Source organism: Pseudophryne corroboree, chromosome 4, assembly GCF_028390025.1.
Source record: "Pseudophryne corroboree isolate aPseCor3 chromosome 4, aPseCor3.hap2, whole genome shotgun sequence".
Lineage (NCBI taxonomy): Eukaryota > Metazoa > Chordata > Amphibia > Anura > Myobatrachidae > Pseudophryne > Pseudophryne corroboree.
In genome coordinates, this window is record NC_086447.1 from 889,771,178 (window position 1) to 889,793,193 (window position 22,016).

General features: G+C 45.6%; 1 protein-coding gene across 7 annotated transcripts; it reads left to right on the forward strand.

The window, feature by feature from the left end:
• Positions 1–3,250: 3,250 nt before the first annotated feature.
• On the forward strand, positions 3,251–21,456 carry VEGFA (vascular endothelial growth factor A). 7 transcript variants are annotated; one of them, XM_063918885.1, is made up of 9 exons: positions 3,251–3,361; positions 7,567–7,615; positions 10,096–10,292; positions 10,578–10,654; positions 10,750–10,782; positions 13,908–13,973; positions 16,948–17,085; positions 17,985–18,075; positions 19,232–21,456. In XM_063918885.1, the coding sequence occupies exons 1-8, from the start codon at positions 3,266–3,268 to the stop codon at positions 18,031–18,033; spliced, it is 705 nt and encodes a 234-aa protein (XP_063774955.1). In that variant the 5' UTR covers positions 3,251–3,265; the 3' UTR covers positions 18,034–18,075; positions 19,232–21,456. The 7 variants fall into 7 exon arrangements, with proteins under 7 accessions (XP_063774955.1, XP_063774956.1, XP_063774958.1 ...); XM_063918886.1 differs by having other exon boundaries at positions 13,908–13,955; XM_063918888.1 differs by lacking the exon at positions 17,985–18,075.
• The last annotated feature ends 560 nt before the right edge of the window (positions 21,457–22,016 follow it).

Sequence of the window (22,016 nt, forward strand, 5' to 3'; positions counted from 1 at the left end):
AATGAGGGGAAATCCCTCCCCAGGGGACGTGCAGGGACAGAGATGGGGTGAGCTGGGTGTGTTACATTGTATCCATCAGGCGTGTGATCTGCTACAATGTTGCGCTTGGATAGAACTCGCTGACTGTGTATGAATGAAGTTTCCCTGTTCTGCATGTCTTGTGCATTCTGCTCTCTTGCCATCCTGGACCCCTCTCCATAGATCCTATGTATGCCCATCACATACAGTGTAGGTTAGGTGGACACGGTAATGCCGCTATCAGCAGTCACATCACATAATTCAGGACAAGGGCATCAGTGTTCTCCTCTCTGCTGCAGTAGTCGGTGACAGCCGGAGGAGCACGTGTGCTTGTCCCTGACTCGGGGGCGCTGGACGCACTGTCACATATGGCACCGTGCAGCGAGCCACCCTATTGCCTGCGCAGGTGGATACAGTGTGACTGTGTGACCGGACTGTTAATGGGTCACTCTGACGACAGAGATCAGTAGGCCGGCTTGGGAAGCTGCTCAGGCTGCACGTAGACTTTCCCCTAATGTAAACCAGCCTGGAGACAGACTAAAGGACTTTAAAGCTCTTTCATGTGACTGGGCCCAGCTCCCCCGCCCCCCCTTCATGTCTTCTTTGCACACTGGCAGCAGTCACTAGGCCCCAGTCCATGCTGTGACTTGGAAATGCCCTTGAAGAAGGTAGAGAGGGGGAACTTTAGAGAGCAGGGCTTGGATTTGGAAAAGACCTTGTGCTCTTTTTTTTTTTTTTTCTTCTACTTTTTTTTTTTTTAAACCAGTCAGCCTAATTGTTTTTCCAGCATTTACAGTTACAAAGCTCAACTAATGATTGTGGCAAGACAGGCGGAGTAAGAGGTTTTAACTGTTTCTCTCCCAGTCCCACTAGCCAGGTGTGCTGCTCACCTGTCTGCTTGATCCCAGCACAACAGTGCTCCAAAGAGTCCTTAATCCCATCATTGGTACAGGAGGGCATTTGGTGCAGCCAGTGCACCCTGCTTTCCATGACCTGGGTTCAGTCACACATGTATGACATGACCCAGGCTAGTCCATCTGTGGGTGATGTATGGGAAGCTTGGCATGAGCTGGCAGTCTGATTGATGAAGTTATTGCAGCACATGCCTGGTGCTGAATTCATAACCTCTTGCAGGGAGATCTCCTTGTTTCGGGATGGAAATCTCTGACTAGTTAACTTTCACTTTGTGAGTCAGAAATCTGCTGAATCCCAAGAATCCGCCGCTGGTTTTCCAAATCACTGCTCTATACAGTTGCTGTAAAGAATGATTGTTCATAATGGTAACTGGAAAACCTGGACAGGATTTTAACCGCAAATTCTATAGATGAGTTCAGTATAAAAAAACAAAAAAAAATGCACCTTTTTTTTATTTTAAGTACAATGATAGTAGAATTTAATATACTAATCAGAGGGAGAGTAACATACTTCTCTTACATTCTACAAATGTAGTTTCTGCTTTGTGGTCATCAGAGGGTTAATGCTTTTTTACCATCATTGTACTTCACTGTCATAGCAGTCTGATTGAAAAACTTGCATCGGTGACATTAAAAAATGCCTGGGATCACCACAGCCATGGCATTCACAACTAAACTATATATACAAGGAAGATGAGATAGAGATTATATATATATATAATTAATTAATTAATACTATTATATCTATCCTGATCGAGTGGTCCCTATTTAACCGGATTCAAATGCTGTTGGTAACTTAGTAGCTGATTATTTACTTTGCTTTAATTACTGTCCGCTATAAATGAAAAGTAAATAAATACAAAATAACAGAAAAGTGAATAGTTGTACAAAGTGACTTTAAATGAATATTAATAAGTCATTAGTTTTTTTGTAGCAATCTTAATATCCCCCCTACATAGTGCAGATTAGGAACCCTTGCTTCGTGGCATACACCCCTGTATCACTGACATGTACTAAGCATTTCACCAGATTTTATCAATGAAAATCTGCCACAGATCCCACCATTGGTGTAAAAGTGACTCTTCCGAGTTCACAAGTGGCTGGTTATCTTCCCAGACCACAGGACTTCCATTGGGGAGAGTGGATGGCGAGCGTCGTAACAGGAGCGCTGCGTGACAGATCCGTAATGTAGTCCATGGCTTTGCCCTAATTCAATCATTAATACTACTCTAAACAAAAACACTAAATTATAATAAGACTTTATTATTCCTTCTACTGCTGAACTGTACAGTCTCAGCGCTAAACGCCGTAATTGAAACATTTAATACATTATACAACAGCGCTTGTCTTTGTTGAAGGGGGGGGGGGGTGGAGAATTCTTGGAGTCATGTAACTGATTAGTGTATATGTGTACATGTCTACTGCACGGGAAGCTGCTCCCACTCAGCGTGTTACATATTTGCTCTTTATACCTAGTTAAACTTTATTCTGGCCAATGTTATCTGCTGGAACAGCCAGCGAAGGGTCAAGCGGTGAATGCATTGTTTGTGGGTGAGATGCCAGCTTTACTGCAAGGAAAAAAGGTCACATTACGGGTACTGCGGCTCCTCTGTAGGGTCTCTCTGTCCCTGCCATGGATGACTGATACAGGCTGGAAGTACATGCAGGACCCACATAGCTTTATCCTTGGATGGGTCTCATTCTGCCCATTCTAGGAGACTTGCTCAGTAATCTCCTACCGGATCACTGACCGCAGCAAACCATCAAGGTCTTATTGCTGATTGGCACAAGAACACCCCCTCCCCCCACCCACCATTATCATTTTTAAATGCATAGGAGCGATGCAAAGCTGATATTATTTCTGAAGTACTTGAGCATAGTCCCACCATGCCTGTTTATATCGATGCTCGTAACGTGGCGGCGAGAAGCCTTACCATGCTGTCAGCGTAGAGTTAATACCTTGTGATTAGCTGGATCCCAGCACTTTGATATGAATCAGTATCACTGCTCTGCTATGAGCCTAGCTCCCCTCTAATCCAGTGACTGCAGCTGCATGTGGGGCGTCTGCAATTACAGGCACGGGGTGTCCCTAGCCCCTCACTGTCTTCTGGCTTTGTTGCGGTTCGGGATTTCTCTGATTTTAGGTTGGGCGGTTGCCAGACAATATATTTTAGCTTCTTGTAAGCATAGATTTTATTGGCCGCACTGGAGCACTTGTGAGAAGTTGCCGGATTGGGCTGCAGCAGCTGATTCGTTTGAATATTCTGCCCTCCACATATGCTTGGTTTTATTCAGAACTGCAATTAGGGGAAGGATTTAGGATAAATGGGCGGATGAGTCTCTTGCTGCTCTTCCATGCCCAGCTGTTGTACTTTCTCATCCAGAAACCTGCCTACATTTCCAGGGAAGAACGAAAATCAGATTATATAGTGAGTGCATGTTCTGTAGGCCTGTTTCTCGCTCTGCTTTCCAGTGTATAGGTCACAGGGCTGCCCACATCAGCCAGCAACTTATTTTTGGCATTTTTATTGGGGCTTGGCCCTTTGCTGAGCTGTACTGAGGCCCTGGACCTCTTGGGACAGCCACTGGGGATAACCGGCAATGCCAGACAGCTTGGGTTGACCTCTCCTACTCCATACGGTTTATATTGCCCCCGCCAGACCTTCTTGCAGAATTTCCAGTTCCTGCAAAGTTTGCCAGTAGATGAATGTAAATGAATGGTGAAAATGCAGCACATAATGGTTTAATCCACGTGTCTTCAACCTGCGGCCCTCCGGCTGCTGTGGAACTGCACATTCCAGCATGCCCTGCCACAGTTTTGCTATTAAGGCATGCTAAAACTGAGCAGGGCATGCTGGGATGTGTAGTTCCACAACAGCTGGAGGGCCACAGGTTGAAAACCCATGGTTTAGTCAATAGCATTTGGATGGCAAATGAGAGGGAACTTTTTTTTTCCTTCTTCTTTTTTGTAACCGTTACTACGGCAACAACCACAGACTGTCTTTAGAAACAAGATGCGCGTCACAATGGCTCCTTGTCAGGGTAGTAGGACCACACTTCAATTCCTTATTGTTTGTGTTTGATTATATTATATGCTATATAAAGCCGCTCAGGTGGACAGCGGATCCGGCCCGTGAAGCTGGGTTCATTTGTTGGAATCCCGGTACGGGACAGCCTGTCTTGTATAAGCTCCCCGTGACTGCCTTCCTACAGCCCACAAAACATACTGGGAGGTTTATTGGCTGCTGACAGAGTGGCCTCTTGGTATGAGTTAGGGAATTTGGGCTGTAAGCTCCTATGTGGCAAGGACTGATGTGAATGATTCCCTGTACATTGCTGTGTAACATGGTTGGTGCTGTGTTAACAATAAAAGATATCGGGGAGAAGTTCTGCGTTAGTAATAGAGCGCCTCACAGCTTGTACATATGTAATGCTGGCTGTGTAGAATGTAGTCTGCATGTTACACAATGCACCGGGCTGTGTACACTGATCCTGCTATTGGATCCTAGACTTTGGACCCATTAGACCCAAGGGTGAAACAATTCTGAAGCTCGCACACAATTAACATTCAACACGCCGGGCCTACAGCTAATTATACAAAGCTTTGTCTGACTGTTACTGTCAGGCTATTCTTGTATAATATCCCTTCCATTGGGTCGTAGGACTTTATGATATGGTAATTATAAGTGGTGTATTACAGTGCTGTTATGTAAGCAGAATGGTCATTTGTAGTACACGCTATACATACATCTTACAGAACCTGTGTGTGTCTTTCTGTTACACATATGATAAATTCAGGGCTACAAACAGAGAAAGTTCAGATCTATGGACATGAAAGCCAGTACAGAAAATGCAGCGTTGCACTAATATGGTCCCTTCAGATGTGCGTTTATAGTGGAAGTAGTACTCTGCACTGGGAGCACTGCTTTCCCTCCTTATTGTGCATGTTAATGCAATTAGCAGGAAAACTGCTGAAGATGCTTCTATTTTGATTACCAAGTCCTATATGGTGACGGCACCGCTAGCGGTTGCCCTGTGTCTCCAGCACAGTGCTTTGGTGTTAGCCTGTAGATTGTTAAATATGGACGCCGTTGCCTGGAGATTACTTGTTCTACATCCTCTGCCGCAGGTTACGAATCCTGGTGCATGTCATCATGGGCTCAATTTAAGCCACAGAGATGAATATTTTGTACATATAGGCACTTCTTTTAGTACATATTGTGTGTGTGTTACAGAAACTATTTTGGCCAGAAAGCTACATTTATAAAAGTTGTATTTTTTTTAATATATATATATAATATATATATTTTTTTTTTTTTTTTTTTTAGTACATATATTAAGATAAATGACTTAAGTATGATGTTGTTACAATGGTAACCTACAGTATATATGGTTTTCAGAGCCGTAGTGAGTAAATGAAGCAGTGCTATCACCAGGTGAGACTGACTGCTCTGCCGGGTCCTTGTAGAAACACACTGGATCTGCAATCCATGATTCCAAGCCAATAAAACTACAACAATATTATGAGTTTTGGCATTGAACTGGTGATTTAAAATGACTAGACATAAGACCTAAATTAATGATGATGCCGCTTTAAATCCAAGACAGACAGGGATACTGCTAAGTGACCCTATATTTCCTTAAGGGCCTGGGGCAGGAAGTAATGTTTGAGTATTGACTCTTAAGGAAGTTGTTGAATATTCATTGTCCTGATAATAGTCCTGCTTCCTTTCAATTGAGCATTATGGTTTCCTGTTGTCGTCCCGTCTACTGGAATATTGAATTTTACCTATCTGACACTGCTGGCCGGGCTAGCACAGAGCTGGTGTGTCAGCCTGGCACCTACGTGGGGATCACAAGGTCACAGAAAAACCAACAGAAGCACAAAATCAAATAAAAGTTGTACACAAGCTGTGAAGGCCAGTCAGGGCGGCCATAGTACGGGGAGCCTGTGTCCTCGCAGCACTGAGGAGCGGCATGGGGGTTTTCACTCCTTTCCCTCTGTTTTGTTTGTCACTGGATAATCTACATATTTCTTACACTTTGGCCCAGATTTATCAAACCTTGGAGAGTGATAAATTGCAGGGTGATAAAGTACCAGCCAATCAGCTCCTAACTGGCGTGTTACAGGCTGTGTTTGAAAAACGACAGTTAGGAGCTGATTGGTTGGTACTTTATACGGTATCCAGTCTCTAGGTCGATAGTCACTAGGTCGACCACTATTGGACGACATGCATTAGGTGACAAGGTTTCTAGGTCGACATGACAAAAGGTGACATGAGTTTTTCACAATTATTTTTTTAAAATGTTTTGAACTTTTTCATACTTTACGATCCACGTTGACTACGAATGGGAACGGTAACCTGTGCCAAGCGCAGTGAGGCACCTTGCCCGAAGCATGGCGAGCGCACACGGTGCACTAATTGGGGTTCCCGATCGCTCTATGAAGGAAACGACACATTTAAAAAAAAAAAAAACTCATGTCGGCCCTTTGTCCTGTCGACCTTGCTCATGTTGACCTAATGCTTGTGTCGACCTATTTTGGGTTTTGACTTGGTTACTGTCGACCAATAGTGGTCGTCCTAGACACTGTCAACCTAAGTGTGGTCGATCCTATGAACCACGCCCACTTTATACTGCGCAATTAGCATTCTCCGAGACTTGATAAATCTGGGCCTCTGTGTTGGGGGTTGTGATGGAGCAGAGGGAGGGTACTGCTAATTCCTAGGTGTCTCCCATCTTCCTGTAGTTACACCTTTTTATGTATACCGTGCGCTACGATTTACTTACGTTTATCATAAAAATACAAAGGTACTAAAAAGTTTACCCAGCTCTGGTTACACCCTTCAATAACATTACCATATACGGGGAGGATCCTGTTCTCAATGTAAATAGAAAGGAAAGACTGGACATAACAATAGACTTTATAATGTATGACTGTGGCTCCAGACATTAGTCTATACCCTTGTTAATAAGGACGTGAATCATTCTCTGTATTCTGGGAAGATCTGATATTCTAGGATTGGATGACGGTGGAAATAATTGTATTGCCCGATAAACGTGCCGCTGTTCCAAGCTCCGTAGTCACTGACTATAGGCGAGGGGTGGATGGCTCCCTCCGGCTAGATCCAGGCTTCAGCTTAGGTGCGGCGGCCACTTGTATGGGTCATTAGTTCGACAAGACTTAGATCGACCACTATTGGTCGACATGCATTAGGTCGACGTGTACTAGGCCGACATGCGTTTTTTAAACTTTTTTGTTGTTGTTTTCTTCGTAAAGTGACTGGGAAACCCAATTAGTGCACCGGGTCGCCCTGGCTTCGGTCAAGGTTACTATTCCCAATCGTAGTCCACGTGGATCGCAAAGTATGAAAAAGTTCAAAAAATTGTGAAAAACTCATGTCGACCTAATGCATGTCGACCAATAGTGGTCCACCTAATGACTGCCAACCTAAGTCTTGTCGCCCTAATGACTGTAAGCCACTTGCACCACTAGTTCCTGAGCCACCAGTGCTCAAGCAGGGTTATGTGTAAAGCCTGGAGTGAGTTTGCGGCTGCTAGGAGACCTATTTCTCTCTCGGCTGCTGCAAATAGATGACTTCTGTGTTCTGATGCTTATTTCTTTTCTCCCCAGTTATCCCGGGCGGCCCCCCCACACGAAAGGGAGCAGAAACCCACAGAAGGTAAGGACGGTTCCTTGGGCGAAGGCAATTCTGTCTTCCTATATTCTGTGAACAGCTGCCCCTTTCTGACACTATCTGGGAACCTGTTATAGCCGTTGTATTCACTGATGTTATTGGTCACCTACACATGGAATACAGAGCACACACGTTCCTCTTTCCTCCGTGTGTCTGTAGAGCGTACTGTTCCCAGGTGCTGGTCAGAGGATGACCCTGGTGACTGATGATGTTCTGTATTTCGTGGCATAGGTGGGGGGGCAATCTGCTGAGTAGTGACGGGTAGTCACCACCTATACTGGGTGCCTGAGGTTAATTTGGCTTCCTAGCCTGGCTTATCTCCTCCGGCCTTTATGTCATGCAGTCTTACTTTGTGCAGTAAGACAGGAAAGCTATGACATTTTCATAGTACACGCATAAAAAGTCTCATTGTGATTTCCTATTATTACACAGCCTGCAGGTGGTTCAGGATTAGTCAGCCCATTTATTTTAAGCTCCTGATACGTGGGGAGCGTGCAGCAGGGAGGAGGGGGGGTGGTGGTTCTGCGTCCTTCTCCAGCCGCGTTACCGTATTGTCAGCTAGTCACGACTTCAGCCTCCACCTCCCTATATCATCACACGAGCCTGCTGGCGTTATCAGTTCGGTGGGAATGGCTCACGGCCTATTGGCAGTAGTATATATTTAAGTTATTTTGTAGTATATTAGGGAAGTAATGCAAAGCGCTTTCCAGGCAGCCTCGTCACCAGTGACAATAGACGGCGAAATACGTGGGGGTTCTCTCCCCCGTTCCGGCCAGTGTAAATTAGAGCAAGCAGCGGCGACCTGTGAGGAATGAGCAGGAGGACTGTACAGCCACTACTCCGAGTGTGCACTCTGCTTATAAAGCCAAGCGAGTGGTGACTACGAGGAGTTTAGCTGCTAGTAAGTGAGAGAAAATGTGGTTATGTATGTATATGTGTGTGTGTGTGTGTGTGTGTGTGTATATATATATATATATTTTACACTGAAAACGCTGTGGGGGTAGGGTCCTCTCTCCAGCTTCTTGGCTGTGTATAGCAGAGGGGGAAGGGCTGATTTCCAGCAGCTGCTCTGGTGGTCTCCTGAGTTGGACCACTACTGCCAGAAGGAGACAGGAACAGGGAGGGTGTCGGGGAGTTAACTGAGGACTTGTGACAGACTCGGTAGGGGGAGAGGCCTATAGCAGCAGCTATATGCTCTGTGCAGTAATTGGGACACATGTTGGAGGCTGTATGAAGAATTGCCATGGTCGTACTAGAGCACCATCCTGTAGGGAGAATAGAGTTCCATGCGCGGGTGATACAGTAGGTGGCATGGGAGCTAATCAATTTGTTCTGCAACAAGTGTTCACTCTGGGAGCCTGAAGAAGGGGGTAATGGGGTGTTGTCAGGGGGTGACAGGTCAGCAGTGGTGTTGAAGATCCTATAACAGCTACTAGTCACTGATAGGGATGCCAGAGCCATTTATTTTTTTGGTGAAAAGTGCTTTAGCTGCTAATCTTTGCGGCCAATGAAACGGTCTCGCTGGGATGCAGTAACTGCAAGGGAATTTTTCTGCTAATCCAGACACCATGTGGCTGAACAGTTCCTGACTGGGAGTCTTTGTCCGCTAGCTAAGAAATGCCAGTCTAATTAGTTCCCTCACATGTAACTGGGGACGCACTTACACCAGGAATTACTCTAATAAGCAAAGTGGCATTTCTCTGCCTAGCCTTTCTCTCTTGGTTCCTCTTACAGTGCACCTGCTGACTGGGCTCGCTGGGGGCTGCGGTGAAAGCAGCCGGTTCATGAGGTGAACCGACCTCCTTTACTAGGTATTGGGGACCTCTCTGAGGCATATGTGGAACAGTATTCTCACTAGATGCTGGACTCACACCCCCATGTACGCAGGCTGCACATATACTTTAGAGAGCTACAGTTAGGTGCTGAGGTAGAAATGCTCGAAATTCTCACCTCCTTAGAGGTGTAGATGTATCCAAACTTCGAGAGAGAGAAAAGGGTCTATATGAGGGATGGCTAACCTTGACACTCCAGCTGTTGTTGAACTACACATCCCAGCATGCCCTGCTACAGTTTTGCTATTTGGCCTTGCTAAAACTGATGCAGGGCATGCTGGGATGTGTAGTTCAACAACAGCTGGAGTGTCAAGGTTAGCCATCACTGGTCTATGCACTAAACCGTGTAGAGAGATAAAGTAGACAGAGATAAACTACCAGGTCCTGTAACATGGCAAGCTGATTGGCTCTCTCTCTCTCTCTCTCTCTCTCTCTCTCTCTCTCTCTCTCTCTCTCTCTCTCTCTCTCTCTCTCTCTCTCTCTCTCTCTCTCTCTCTCTCTCTCTCTCTCTCTCTCTCTCGTTTGATATCGCTCACTTGTCCGTACCCTATTGTGTGTCTGTCATGCGTTCTCTATGGAGCGACCTCCTCTGTGGAGTGTGGTGTCCTGACGTTTCCTGCTCTCTCCTTACAGTGGTGATGTTCAGTAAAGTGTACGAGCGCAGCGTCTGTCAGGTGCGGGAGGTCTTGGTGGACATATACCAGGAATATCCGGACGAGGTGGAGTACATCTATAAACCGTCCTGCGTGCCTTTGATGAGGTGTGCAGGTTGCTGCCTCGATGAGACCTTGGAGTGTGCACCCACAGACTTCCACAATGTCACAATGCAGGTATGTACCACACAGGCCCCCTGCCCTCCGTTCAGGAAGTCCAGCTTCTGCTAAACGTTTGCTGGGGCACACAGATTAACATTCCGCATTAAGTAGGACATGACTGTGACCAGCACCCGGCTGACACCTGACCTGTGACCAGCACCCGGCTGACACCTGACCTGTGACCAGCACCCGGCTGACACCTGACCTGTGACCAGCACCCGGCTGACACCTGACCTAAACTCAGTTTAGTTGACGCTTTCATCGGTATTTGAAACCAATAACCGTTGTTTTCTCTTTCAGATCGCGAGGTTTAAGCCTCACGTGAGTAACGTGTATGTGCACAAGAGCTTCCTGCAGCACAGTCATTGTGAGTGCAGGTAAGGGCCGCTGCACACTAATTATTCACTCTAAACGTTTGCTCCGTCTCATTCAATCGCTTTTATGTATTTATTTATTTATGTATTTTCTCTAGGCAAAAGAAAGAAATTAGAGGCAAACAGGAAAAGTAAGTGACCCTTTTCTCTTATCACTGTTCACTCACATCCACCTAGAGCTACACCCCTGTCATTAACCCTTCATGCACTGAAAGAGTCTGCAGCTCTTGGAGAGTCATTGTATGACATTGGCTGACCTGTGTGCCACCTGCGCGCTAATCCTGCAGAACCGGACTAGTTCTCGGATCATCGGACGCTAATGTGGCGATATGGCCAGAGAGGGCAGGACATTAATTGCCATCGGCTGCTGAGCACGTTTAGAGTCCAGAGTATTGTCACTGATGCTTTTTGGTGCACAATAAATGGTCAATATAATATCTCCTATTAGTCACTCCATATTATGCAGCCTTATGTCCGGATGTTCTCTGCTGCTCCAACTGTATTGTAGCGGTGAGGTGTATGCGGTGCTTGTAATCTGGGTAACATTTGGTGTTGGCTGTTGGTGCATCCAGCCTTTGCAGTGGTGACGGGTTGTGGATAATTCTAACCTTGGGGCTCGGATTACACGCATGTACAGTTCTGGAGGGGAAACGTGCTACAATTCTACACAGGATTGTAAATGTACTACTTTTCTTTTTTTCAGTCATCTGATTTGATTTTTATTTATGGTGCTTTTTGTGTGTGTTACTCGCCCTTCTACGTGGGCCTGAAAATTCTCTCCCCTTGATCACCGATGGCGCACAATGATATCGCAGGCTGGCTCCCTCTTCTTCCTCCTCCTCCTGGCTCAGCCATAGTCTACTGTACACTGAATAAAACTGTGGCCCCAGCAATCTTCACAGCAACCACCCTCCTCACTTCCCAGCTGAAGTTCAGAGGAGAGGAGGAGGGGGAGGGACAAGAGCCCAGGGGGATATGGTGAGGGCGTTTTCCTAGACCCTGTCGGGGCCTGTCAACTGGCACCGATGCAGCAAAAGCTTCCTCCAGAAGCCTGCTCTTGCTGCAGCACGCTTACTATTCTGCTAGGAAGCAGAGGGGGTCCAGGAAGATGCATTAACCTGTTCATAGTCTGCACTGACATTGTGCGCTCAGGTGTTCACTCTATGCAATTGTATACTTATATAGTCCCAGTAGTTGGTCAATAATCTCTGCAGGTACTAATCGCCTAATTTCTGGGTTTTGGTCATTTTATGTGTTATTGTCTCCTTTATCTTACTACTGTACCTCTATATCGGATATGGGCGGGAGCTACTTGTACCATAGTATAGAAGCAATGTCCGCCGCACATCATATGCTAATTGGCAGTCCTTTCTCTGGTCATGCCGTGGCATTTGTAGTGAGACTAAAAGCACCCAGTCACCTGCTGAAAGTGTCTGAGCAAGTCTTGGAAACACTACTCCAGTGCACGTCCCACAATGCTCGGCTCCAGAACTTGGAGAGAGATGTTTTTCCTATTAGGTTTTCTATTAATATCCAGCCACGTGTGTGGGAAAGGTCACCTCTGCTGTCCATGCAGCTTCATAATGAGGCAGGCGGAGGTAGCGCAGAGGTCTAACGTTACTAGGGACCGCTCTGTTCTGCAGCAGTCTCCTCATGCTCACGGCCCGTGACCACACCTGGGTTAGACGGCAGAGCAGATTTAGGAGCGGTCACGCTGCCGCTATCTTCAGCTTTCCTGTTTGTGTATGAGGGCCCAGTCATGAAGAAGTCACGAGGGCTCACACATGCATTCCAGCAGGGTTTGCAGATACAAAGGCCTGTATGTATCTGCCCAGTGGCGGCCAATCCATCCGAACAGTACCTGCAGCTGTCTTCTACAGCACATTGTGTCCCGTCTCCTCTCTTAGCAGGGCATTTACTAATAAACTTACGTTTTGGCCCGGATTATAGCGTACAAGGGGGGTCATTCCGAGTTGCTCGCTAGCTAGTTTTAGCAGCCGTGCAAACACTATGCCGCCGCCCACTGGGAGTGTATTTTAGCTTGGCAGAAGTGCGAACGGTAGTATCGCAGAGCGACTACAAAAAAAAATTGTGTAGTTTCAGAGTAGCTCAAAACCTACTCCGCGCTTGCGATCACTTCAGACTATTCAGTTCCGGATTTGACGTCACAAACCCGCCCAGCTACGCCTGCGTTTTCCCTGGCACGCCTGCGTTTTTCCAAACACTCCCTGAAAACGGTCAGTTGACACCCAGAAATGCCCACTTTATGTCAATCACTCTGCGGCAACCAGTGCGACTGAAATGCATCACTAGACCCTGTGCAAAACTACATCGGTCGTTGTGCCCGTACATCATGCGTGCACATTGCAGTGCATACGCATGCGCAGAACTGCCGTTTTTTATCCTGATCGCTGCGAACAAATGCAGCTAACGAACAACTCGGAATGACCCCCAAGGTGGCATTGTATTAAACATTGGTCTTCCAGGTTTCACTGTAGATTAGTGACATTAGAGGAGATGTATCAAGCCTCGGAGAGAGAAAGTGGGGAAGTTGCCCATAGCAACTGATCAGCTCCTAGATATTATTTATGTAGCACAATTTATAAAATGACAGATGCTGTTAAGTTGCTCTGGGCAACGTCACTCTATCTCTCTCTCTAGAAAGTCTGATACATCTCCCTCCATTGAGACAATTGCCGGACCGGTGACTGCCTCGTTGTGTGCGTGGATGTTGTTAGACTGCATGGAAACGAGGCATACTAACAGTGCAGGTTTTCGTAATATCCAGGCTTCAGCACAGATCAAAATAAGTTAGGTATGAATTAACTCACCTGTGCTCAAGCATGGATATCACCAACCGATGTTGGGAATGCCTGATGTAATGTCTTGCTTGCTCAGAGTGTAGGCCCCGACAATTACATTAAGCAGCACGTGGGCCATTATAACTTAGCAGTAGTAATTTGCCAGGCACTGTTGATATTGACCATGTGTTAAACAGGTCATTCAGAGTATTTCACCTGTTCATTGTCTACTGCCGCTCGGGTAGAGCGCCGCCCTGCTGGTCTAGAAACCCAATCAAACCTTCTGACACTCCATTAGTAGTAGATTCCTAGATAGTAATGCTGCTCTGTCACTACACAGCATTATCCGTCACATCTGTGTAGACCCCACCACCCATTTGTACTCTAGTTTCTCCCGTTTTCTGCCCTTTTCTTTCTCTCTCTCTCTCGCTCTTTGTTTATTTTTTTTCTTCCAGAAAAGCAAAACGAGGGAAGGGCCTTAAACGAAAGCGCAAGAAAATCCGGTACAAATCACAGCGCTTGTACGTTTGTATCGTGTGCTCACTAAACCCTTCTCCCCCAAATGAATCTGGCATTGCACCATATCACTTCATAAATTAATCTCATTAATCTACTTGTGTGGTTTGCGGATTGGTGTCAATGAGAAATCGCCCTCTTGGTCTTGTTGGTGGCGGTGGGAGCGGATAAGGACGGGGGGTGCCTGTATCCTCTTAATGTCATCATGAGACTTACTGTAATTACTCAGTGTCACGTTATAGCTAGAGAGAGACTAGGGGCCGGAGTCAATTATCCATGGTAATCCGGGTGGAAGCCTCTGGCTTTTACACCCAGGCTATTCTGTTTACAGCCCCTTTTCTTCGTGCGGTGACTTACCTGCTCACGCGCATTAACCCTTGAAATCTGGGATAAGTACCTGGAGCTATGGGTTAACTCGGTCTTGGCACCCACGCTAAGGATACTTAGGGGGGACATTCACTAAGCAGTGATAAGAGCGGAGAAGTGAGCCAGTGGAGAAGTTGCCCATGGCAACCAATCAGCACTGAAGTAACATCTATAATTTGCATACTGTAAAATTATACAGAGCTGCTGATTGGTTGATGGGGCAACTTCTCCACTGGCTCACTTCTCCGCTCTTATCACTGCTTAGTAAATGTCCCCCCATAATGCAGACTTCTGTTTGAAATCTGCGTTAATTTCAGCCTGGTGGCCGATCGCGAGTTAGTCCGCGGTAATTAATCACAGCAATTTGAATCTGGCCCTAAATAATCCGTTGACATTACTTCCCAATTTCGGAGGTATACGGGAAGCATTGGGTCCAGCTCTTGCAGTTGCCGCCTTTCATGTGCGTTCGTTATTGGACCATAAGCAAAAATCAGTGGTGATGTGAAAAAGGATATGGCCTCGTGCTGGCTCTGACCCGCTGTTTTCCGGATCACCAGCAAAACAATGCCAGACTATGTCCCTGTCTCGTCAGATCTCATGATTACATTACACGAGGATGAGGTGTGAGAGAGATTTGGTGGTGGGATGCTCCCTTCATTCACAGCACGTATGCCTGGACATTGGTGGCTGCTTTATGTGAGAGTGGTGTCCCTCTGTATGCTTCACCGATCAGTGCGTGTTTATGTATTTGTTGTGCTGCAATCACAAGAGATGGAGACGTTCACCTGGGTTGGCAGCAGTCGTTCTTTGCTGGTGTGCTCACTGGTTCAGTTGTTGCCTGGCGGTATACGCTGGACACCAGATCTGAAATGTTACTGGTTATCAGTGATGCAGTGACCTTTGCTCAAATGACTTCTAGCAGTATAGGGGTCTTCATAAGCAGCGGTCTCTCCCTAAACCAAAATGAAGTATTGTCCCAGTGCACAGAATTTCTGAAAATGTAGATGACCCTTATATAGTTAAGGAGATTAAGTACCAACCAATCGGCTCCTAACTGTCATATTACAGGCAGTGCCGTTGGAAGTGGTGGGGTTGGAGCAGCAGGTACAAATTATCCGGCGGAGGGGCCTGGGTCCACCACCACTCTGCCCTCCCCCCCCTTCACCACCACTTCCTTCTTACTTGGCTGCAGCTCTTCTCAGCCGTACTGTTGTGTGCAGGGCTGCAGTGTGGCCATGGAGCAGCAGCAGTCTCCTCTGCCTGTGTGTCCACCTCCTGGATTTGCTCCTGGCTGAGAGGCTCACTGCGCCCCCCTGTGCAGCGCTTAAAGTACTAGTAAAGTTTTTTTTCCTTTTCCTAAGGGGGCATGGCAGTGTCTCCCACAATTAGGCAATGTACCCCAGAAAGTACACTCTACAGCACTGGTTACAGGCTGTGTTTGAAAAATGACAACAGCTCCTTGGTTAGTACTTTATCTCTCTCCAAGGTTTAGTAAATAAACCCCCATAAATCAGAAGGTAAAACCAACCTGGCCATTACATATACCCCCTAAGAGTGACTGAAGGGGGCCACTCCTGCAGATGTATCAGCTTCACCTTGGATTCTACTTGAGACTGCAGTCCCAAAGTACAAAACCATCTTTCTGTGTTCAACTTTTTACACCGAGTTGTGGAGAGTTCACAAAAATTGTGGCCAATCTATAAAGTGGATGACTGCTGCCTCTGCCAAATCTGATGATGTATGCAATTGGGATCCCTGAACTCATTTTCAATTAGCATCAAAGTAGTTGAAGCAAAGTTTGATCCACGTGCCCTTATCTAACAGCTACACAAAACTAGGAGAGAGAGATTCAGAGTAAAAATGACCCAGAAGGAGGCAGCTAAATTGTAATCTGCTGGTTATTATGTTGGTACATTGCGGCGTTAATTGTAACCTCATTAACCGTACTATGGGGCATCGTGTAGCATGTTTAATGGTGACATATGTATGTTCGCTCTACTTTCATTTTTCTCTAATTCTAAACTACTGCATTTGGAAGGCTTGATTAAAGAAAAAAGTCTCTTGATCTCCCCAGATTATCCACTTGAACCTTCTCAAAACCTAACACTATGAATTATTATTATTATATGTATATATTCCAACATCTTCAACCCCAGCTGATCTTCCCAAAACATTTGGCTATGATAACGTTTTCTGCCTTCCAAATGCAAAGTCTAGCTTACTAACGCTATGCAATATCTGCTTCCTCTTGGTGGCTAGCAAGTGGTCCGCATAGAGGGAGTGAGAAGCCGCCAGCCACCACTTGTCCGTAGATTCCCTAGAAGCTAAGCCTGGTGGTCGCCCTTGGAGTTGCGTTACTGTAATTGATGGTAATGCCTCTCTGATGTGTTATGAGTCAGGGTGACTACTGAATGGGAGCTGTTCTGCTCTTATATCCACAGACACGCTAGGATGGGAGTTCTAGGAGCAGGCCAGGCCAGTGGTCACCCTGGCACGTTGCGGGGTTGGAGGGGATTGCTTGTAATGTGTTCAGGAGTAATGCATGTTGACCATTTCTCTTGCTGATGCGCTGTAGCTTAGAACTCTATTGTTTTTTCCTTTTGCTTTTTGCAGTCCTTGCGAGCCTTGCACAGACACAGAGAGGAGAAAACACTTGTTTGTCCAAGACCCCCAGACCTGTAAATGTTCCTGTAAAAACACAGACTCGCGTTGTAAAACGAGGCAGCTTGAGTTAAACGAAAGGACTTGCAGGTTGGTTTTTCACTTATGTGGGAAGTAAAATGCAATGCAACCATGACGCTGCTGCTTACTGGGGCTTGAGATTCTGTCTTCAAAGTTGGCACCTAAACCTCCGTTTCCAGTATTCTCTGCTCATTCTCCGTGTGCTTCATGTCCCTAGAATAACGCTCCTCACCCATTGCACTTCTGGAGGGGAGGGGGGGGGGTGCTAATTGGAGGCCAATGACTTCTAAGCTAGACTGTGAGAGCAGGAAGGGTTCTCATTTGTAGATGTTCAGTAGTCGCCCCCATTACACATGGCCTGCACTCTTACAGAGCTCACAGGCTGTAGAAGTCGGTCATACTTGGTATGTCTATTGTTGGCTTTTAGAGGACACGGATAAGCGTGTAAAGCAGCCCCCTGTGCCCACCAGCCTGCCTCAACCAAGATGGCAGAGTATATTGAGGATATGTTGGCTTTGATTTTGTAGAATGTGCTACATCCTTTTACTAGTATTTTTTTTTTGTTCTCCATCTTTCTGTATAAGGGGCAGATTTACTAAGCTGTGGAGAGAGATAAAGTATCAGCCAATCAGCTCCTAGCTGCCATGTTACAGGCTGCTAGGGGCTGGTTGACTGGTACTTTTATCTCTCTCCACTTTAAAGTTTGATAAACCAGGTCTTGTAATCCAGGAGGGCAGGTGTTTTATACAGCCCCAGATTGTTCTAAATGTATTTGTGTAGCGCCATTCAGAAGCTATCTTGTACCCAGTCAAGTCCCTCGTAGTGTTATTTTACAGTTTGTTCTTTCTGTGTTCTCTTGGTGACTGGGGATGTAGAAAGCCTCAGTTTCTCACATGCATAGTGTTGCAGCTGTATTGATGTAGCTTCCACAGGTCACCCAATTAGAGCAGTATGTTGTCTTTCACTAGGAGAGACAAGAAGCCTAGTCCAGCTATATGGGGCCCCCTTTTCTGCTGACCTCGCTCATTAACATGTGCCCTGCCACCTCTGTGCAGCAAAGTAAGTTACCCCAAATAACCCTTGTTTCTACCCTGGTTGCTTCTCCGTTTAATGTCCTTCTACGTTTCACCAGAGATGTTGCAGCATTTTTTGGGAGGGATGGAAGTTATTGACGTTCAACACAATAAGCGTAAATGCCTAAAATGTTTCACAGTGGTCTCCCAGGTCGCCTCTCAAGTGTCCAAAAAATAATAAACAATTGGACGGTGATGACGGCACGGGTTTTGCGTGTGTGACATTGATGTCCCTAATTCCTGACCGCCCAGCCGTAGAGCGCTGCCGTTCCAGCGACCTAGCTGATTTGTATACAGCTAGTGCCCGGATAGAATCGCAGACTAGATCATGTAATATCGATTCATGTGCATTCTCTATCATGTCTGTGTTCTTTGTGTGTTGCGATAAGTCACAAGCGTTCTCAGTGTTGTCTGCCAAGCGTTGACCCGTGTGTAACATGTCAACCAGCGATTACCTTCTAGTCATTGATTTTAGCATGAGCACATTCCTCTCGTCCAGTTTAAAAAGCGCTGCAGTCGTCCTCTTGCCAGAAATGACCCTGCACACATTATATAAAAGAAAAAAAAACGCCCAAAATTCTCCTGTAGTTGCTATCGTCTAGGGACCTTTGTTCAGATGGTTCATCATTATCTATACATAAGGGGCTAAGTTTACTCAAGCTTTGAAATTAAGTGATGTTGCCCGTAGCAACCAATCCGATTCTCTCTATCATTTCCTATGATGCAATAAAGAAACTGCAGAGAGAATCTGGTTGCTATTGGTAATGGCACTTCTTTTCACTTTTAGAAGCTTTAGTGAATTTACCCCTAGGAATTGTTTCAAGCTTCTTATTTCTTATTATTCCATCTCCTCATTGTGACATTTCCTGGCAAACGCTTCCGGGCTTTGTGGAAATGAGAGGGTGTAAAGAAAAATCGTCTGTGTACATTGTGGAAAGGACAATAAATGTAATGTGGGGAGATCTAGATCAGCTGTAGTTTTATATGTGTGCTTGGGTATAGCCTGGTGTATGGAGGCCATATGACATTCCGATAGAACGTATTGCTCCCTATTCCCTATTGTCACTCTAGAATAATCTATAGAAATACGTTATCTGTAACTAAACTTTTTTTTTCCCACCCCTTCTCTCAATTCCGTTTAGATGTGAAAAACCACGGCGGTGAAACAGGGGAGAGTCTCCCAAGAAGAGACCAGATGGAGTCAAAATGAAGGATCGAAACTCCGCACAGCACTTTGTCTTACATGCATTCCGTGTCCCTCAGGAGGGGAAGAATAGCGCCATCATTCAGTAAAATGCTATTTCTCCTTATCTTTAACAAATTTGATGCTGCTACACACCAAGAGCCAGAACAGCGGGGGTCATATCTTTTTTCCGGATTCTTATAAATATATTATTATTATTATAATAAGTAAATATAGATATAAATATATATATATTTGTGTATATATATTGGTTATTTTTTTTTTAAACTGACGTACGTGGGGTATAGCCGCTCAGTGGAGGCTAACCTCTAATAATATTAATTTTTATTTTTTTTCTGGATTGTAACCTGTTGTCGCTATATCTCTGCTAAGCCCATACTTACCTGGCAAAGTTCAGATCAAAGGTCAAAGAATCCCTGCTGAGATGTTCTGGAATCATGCAACTGCAAAATTCGATCCTTCATGAAACATGCCCCATGCCCCCTCCAGACATAAAGACTTTGAGGCAATGGAGACTGAGCAGTGTTGTATGTTGGCCTTTGGCCCATCATTCTCAAAATGGAGGAACTTTTTGTGACGTTTAGTCACCAGGTTGGTGTGTGTGTTCTGGATTCGGGCATGCTCTCCACGTTAAGAAAACCTCTAATGACTTTGTTTCCGATGGACACTTTCATCTTCTTGTCGGCCAAAAAAAAAAAAAAAGACAACTTCTTCTTAATGATGTGACCTGTTGGCTCCATTTTGTCAGGCATATGCTGAGCCAGTACCACTGGTTTTTCTGTGGTCTTAATGCAACACTAGAAGCCCAAGATCTCCTTCGAGCAAAGACAAAGTCTTGACCAAAATCCAGGTCACAAGAGGAAAGGTTCCAGATCAGACCTGGCCTGATGTTTAGAACCCATTGGGACAGGTGCTCTCCCAGTGAGCAATCGGCAAATAACATGAACTCTTATACATTTGAGTTAATTACTTACCCCAGTGAGGAGACTCACTCATAATGAGTGGAAACGTCTATAATAAGAGTAACGCTCACTCATAATGAGTGCAGCTTGCTCTTTAATGAATGAGACTTGTTTATGTTGAGTGAGACTGCCTTCCAGTGGGTGAATGGTTCCCCCACCCAAATCACAGAACCAGGACTGGCTTAGCATGTCTGAGAATCTGAAAGTGACCTGTTTCAGGCACCGGCCATCTAAATTTTACCATGAGTCCTGAGGCTGCGGCTTATGGAATCACTGGAGTATTTAGGACGTATTCACTGTAGCCTTGGTCATGTAAATCATGTATACAGACATACACACCTGTTATAAGGTTCCACGTGCCTTGCAGCCTAGTAACGAGTGAGGCTCTTGCTTCTGCACAAAGAGACCCTGACATATGTTTAAAGGACTATAGTGCCGATGAAAGATTAAGTGATAACAATGACACAAATAAAGGGTTGATCCCTGTTTGAGGGACTTGGTTCCTTTGCTGCTAGACTGTGTTAGAATGGACACCCCGTGCAAACGGCTTAGTTGTCTGGGAACTCTTTTCACTGGGGGTTACATTTGTATCTGTATGGATGTGTACGTGCGGTGATCAGTGTTACCTAATTCAAGGCAAGGAAGCTTACAAGTGGTGGTGTGATTGGTAAGTTCCCCCAGGAAGAGTGACGTGATTCCAACAGTACCCACATATACAAAGAGAATGAACTTTCTAGTGCCAAATACAGACACGGAGTTACTATACTATTAGTCATGTACAGTAAGTGCCTTTTTCTTGGATGTAGAGCACATTGCAATGCTACTGATAACACAAAATCTTCAACCCATGGCTAGGCAAGGTCCTTTCGTATTTGTCATGAGCCTCAACTGATGCACAGAACAGAGGGAATTCCATATTTTCAGCTCACACCCATAGTGTTATAATGTCCATCCATTGTATATAGTCCCATCATATTCCAGCTCTGTGCACGGACAGTAACCCGTCCACGGCAGAAGCTGTAGTGTGTGTATGTGTGTACATGGGTGCACAAAACGTTTAAATAAAACGTTCTTTTATTTAATGTCCCTTTTGTCAAACTGATACATGAATTGAGATGAGGATGGAAGTCTACAGTATTTCTTTTGTTATATTTAAAGTAATTTATGGAAAAAAGAAAAAAAATACATGAATTGTCCAATATTTTTATCTGTTTCCTGTGGTGGTCTTTTAATTTCCTTCTAACTGCGCCAGCCAGTTCTGCTGCTGCAAACTCAGAGGGTCGGTCACTTATAGTCTCTCTCAGATCAGAACACTCCCAATCTCCTTGTCGCAGCCATTAGTGTTCACATGTTACCGTCGCATCTGTGCTTAACCAGCCCGGTGACCCGGACGTTGGCCCTGCCCGATTTTACTACCGCATAATCTACTGCACCTGCTGACTCGCGTCCTGCACAGATGGGAGTACTGTATATTGTTTCTGAACGTTCCTCTGGCGCAGGTATAAGTAATCCGTGGCTCCCCGGTTGTCGTTAATCTACAGGCCCCAACATGCCCAGTCATTCTGTGCCTTGTAGTTCAACCACAACTAGCGAACCATGTATTTCCTAACTTTGCACTATAGAAAGGGTAACTACACAGCAGTGTGAAGTGTTTCAGTTTTTTCTTGCATACTTGCAGGTAGGATGATCAGTGTGTCTCTCGGAAGAATCTTGCCACTCTGTCTGGGCTGCCTGGCCCGTGGAACCCATCACCTAGAGCAA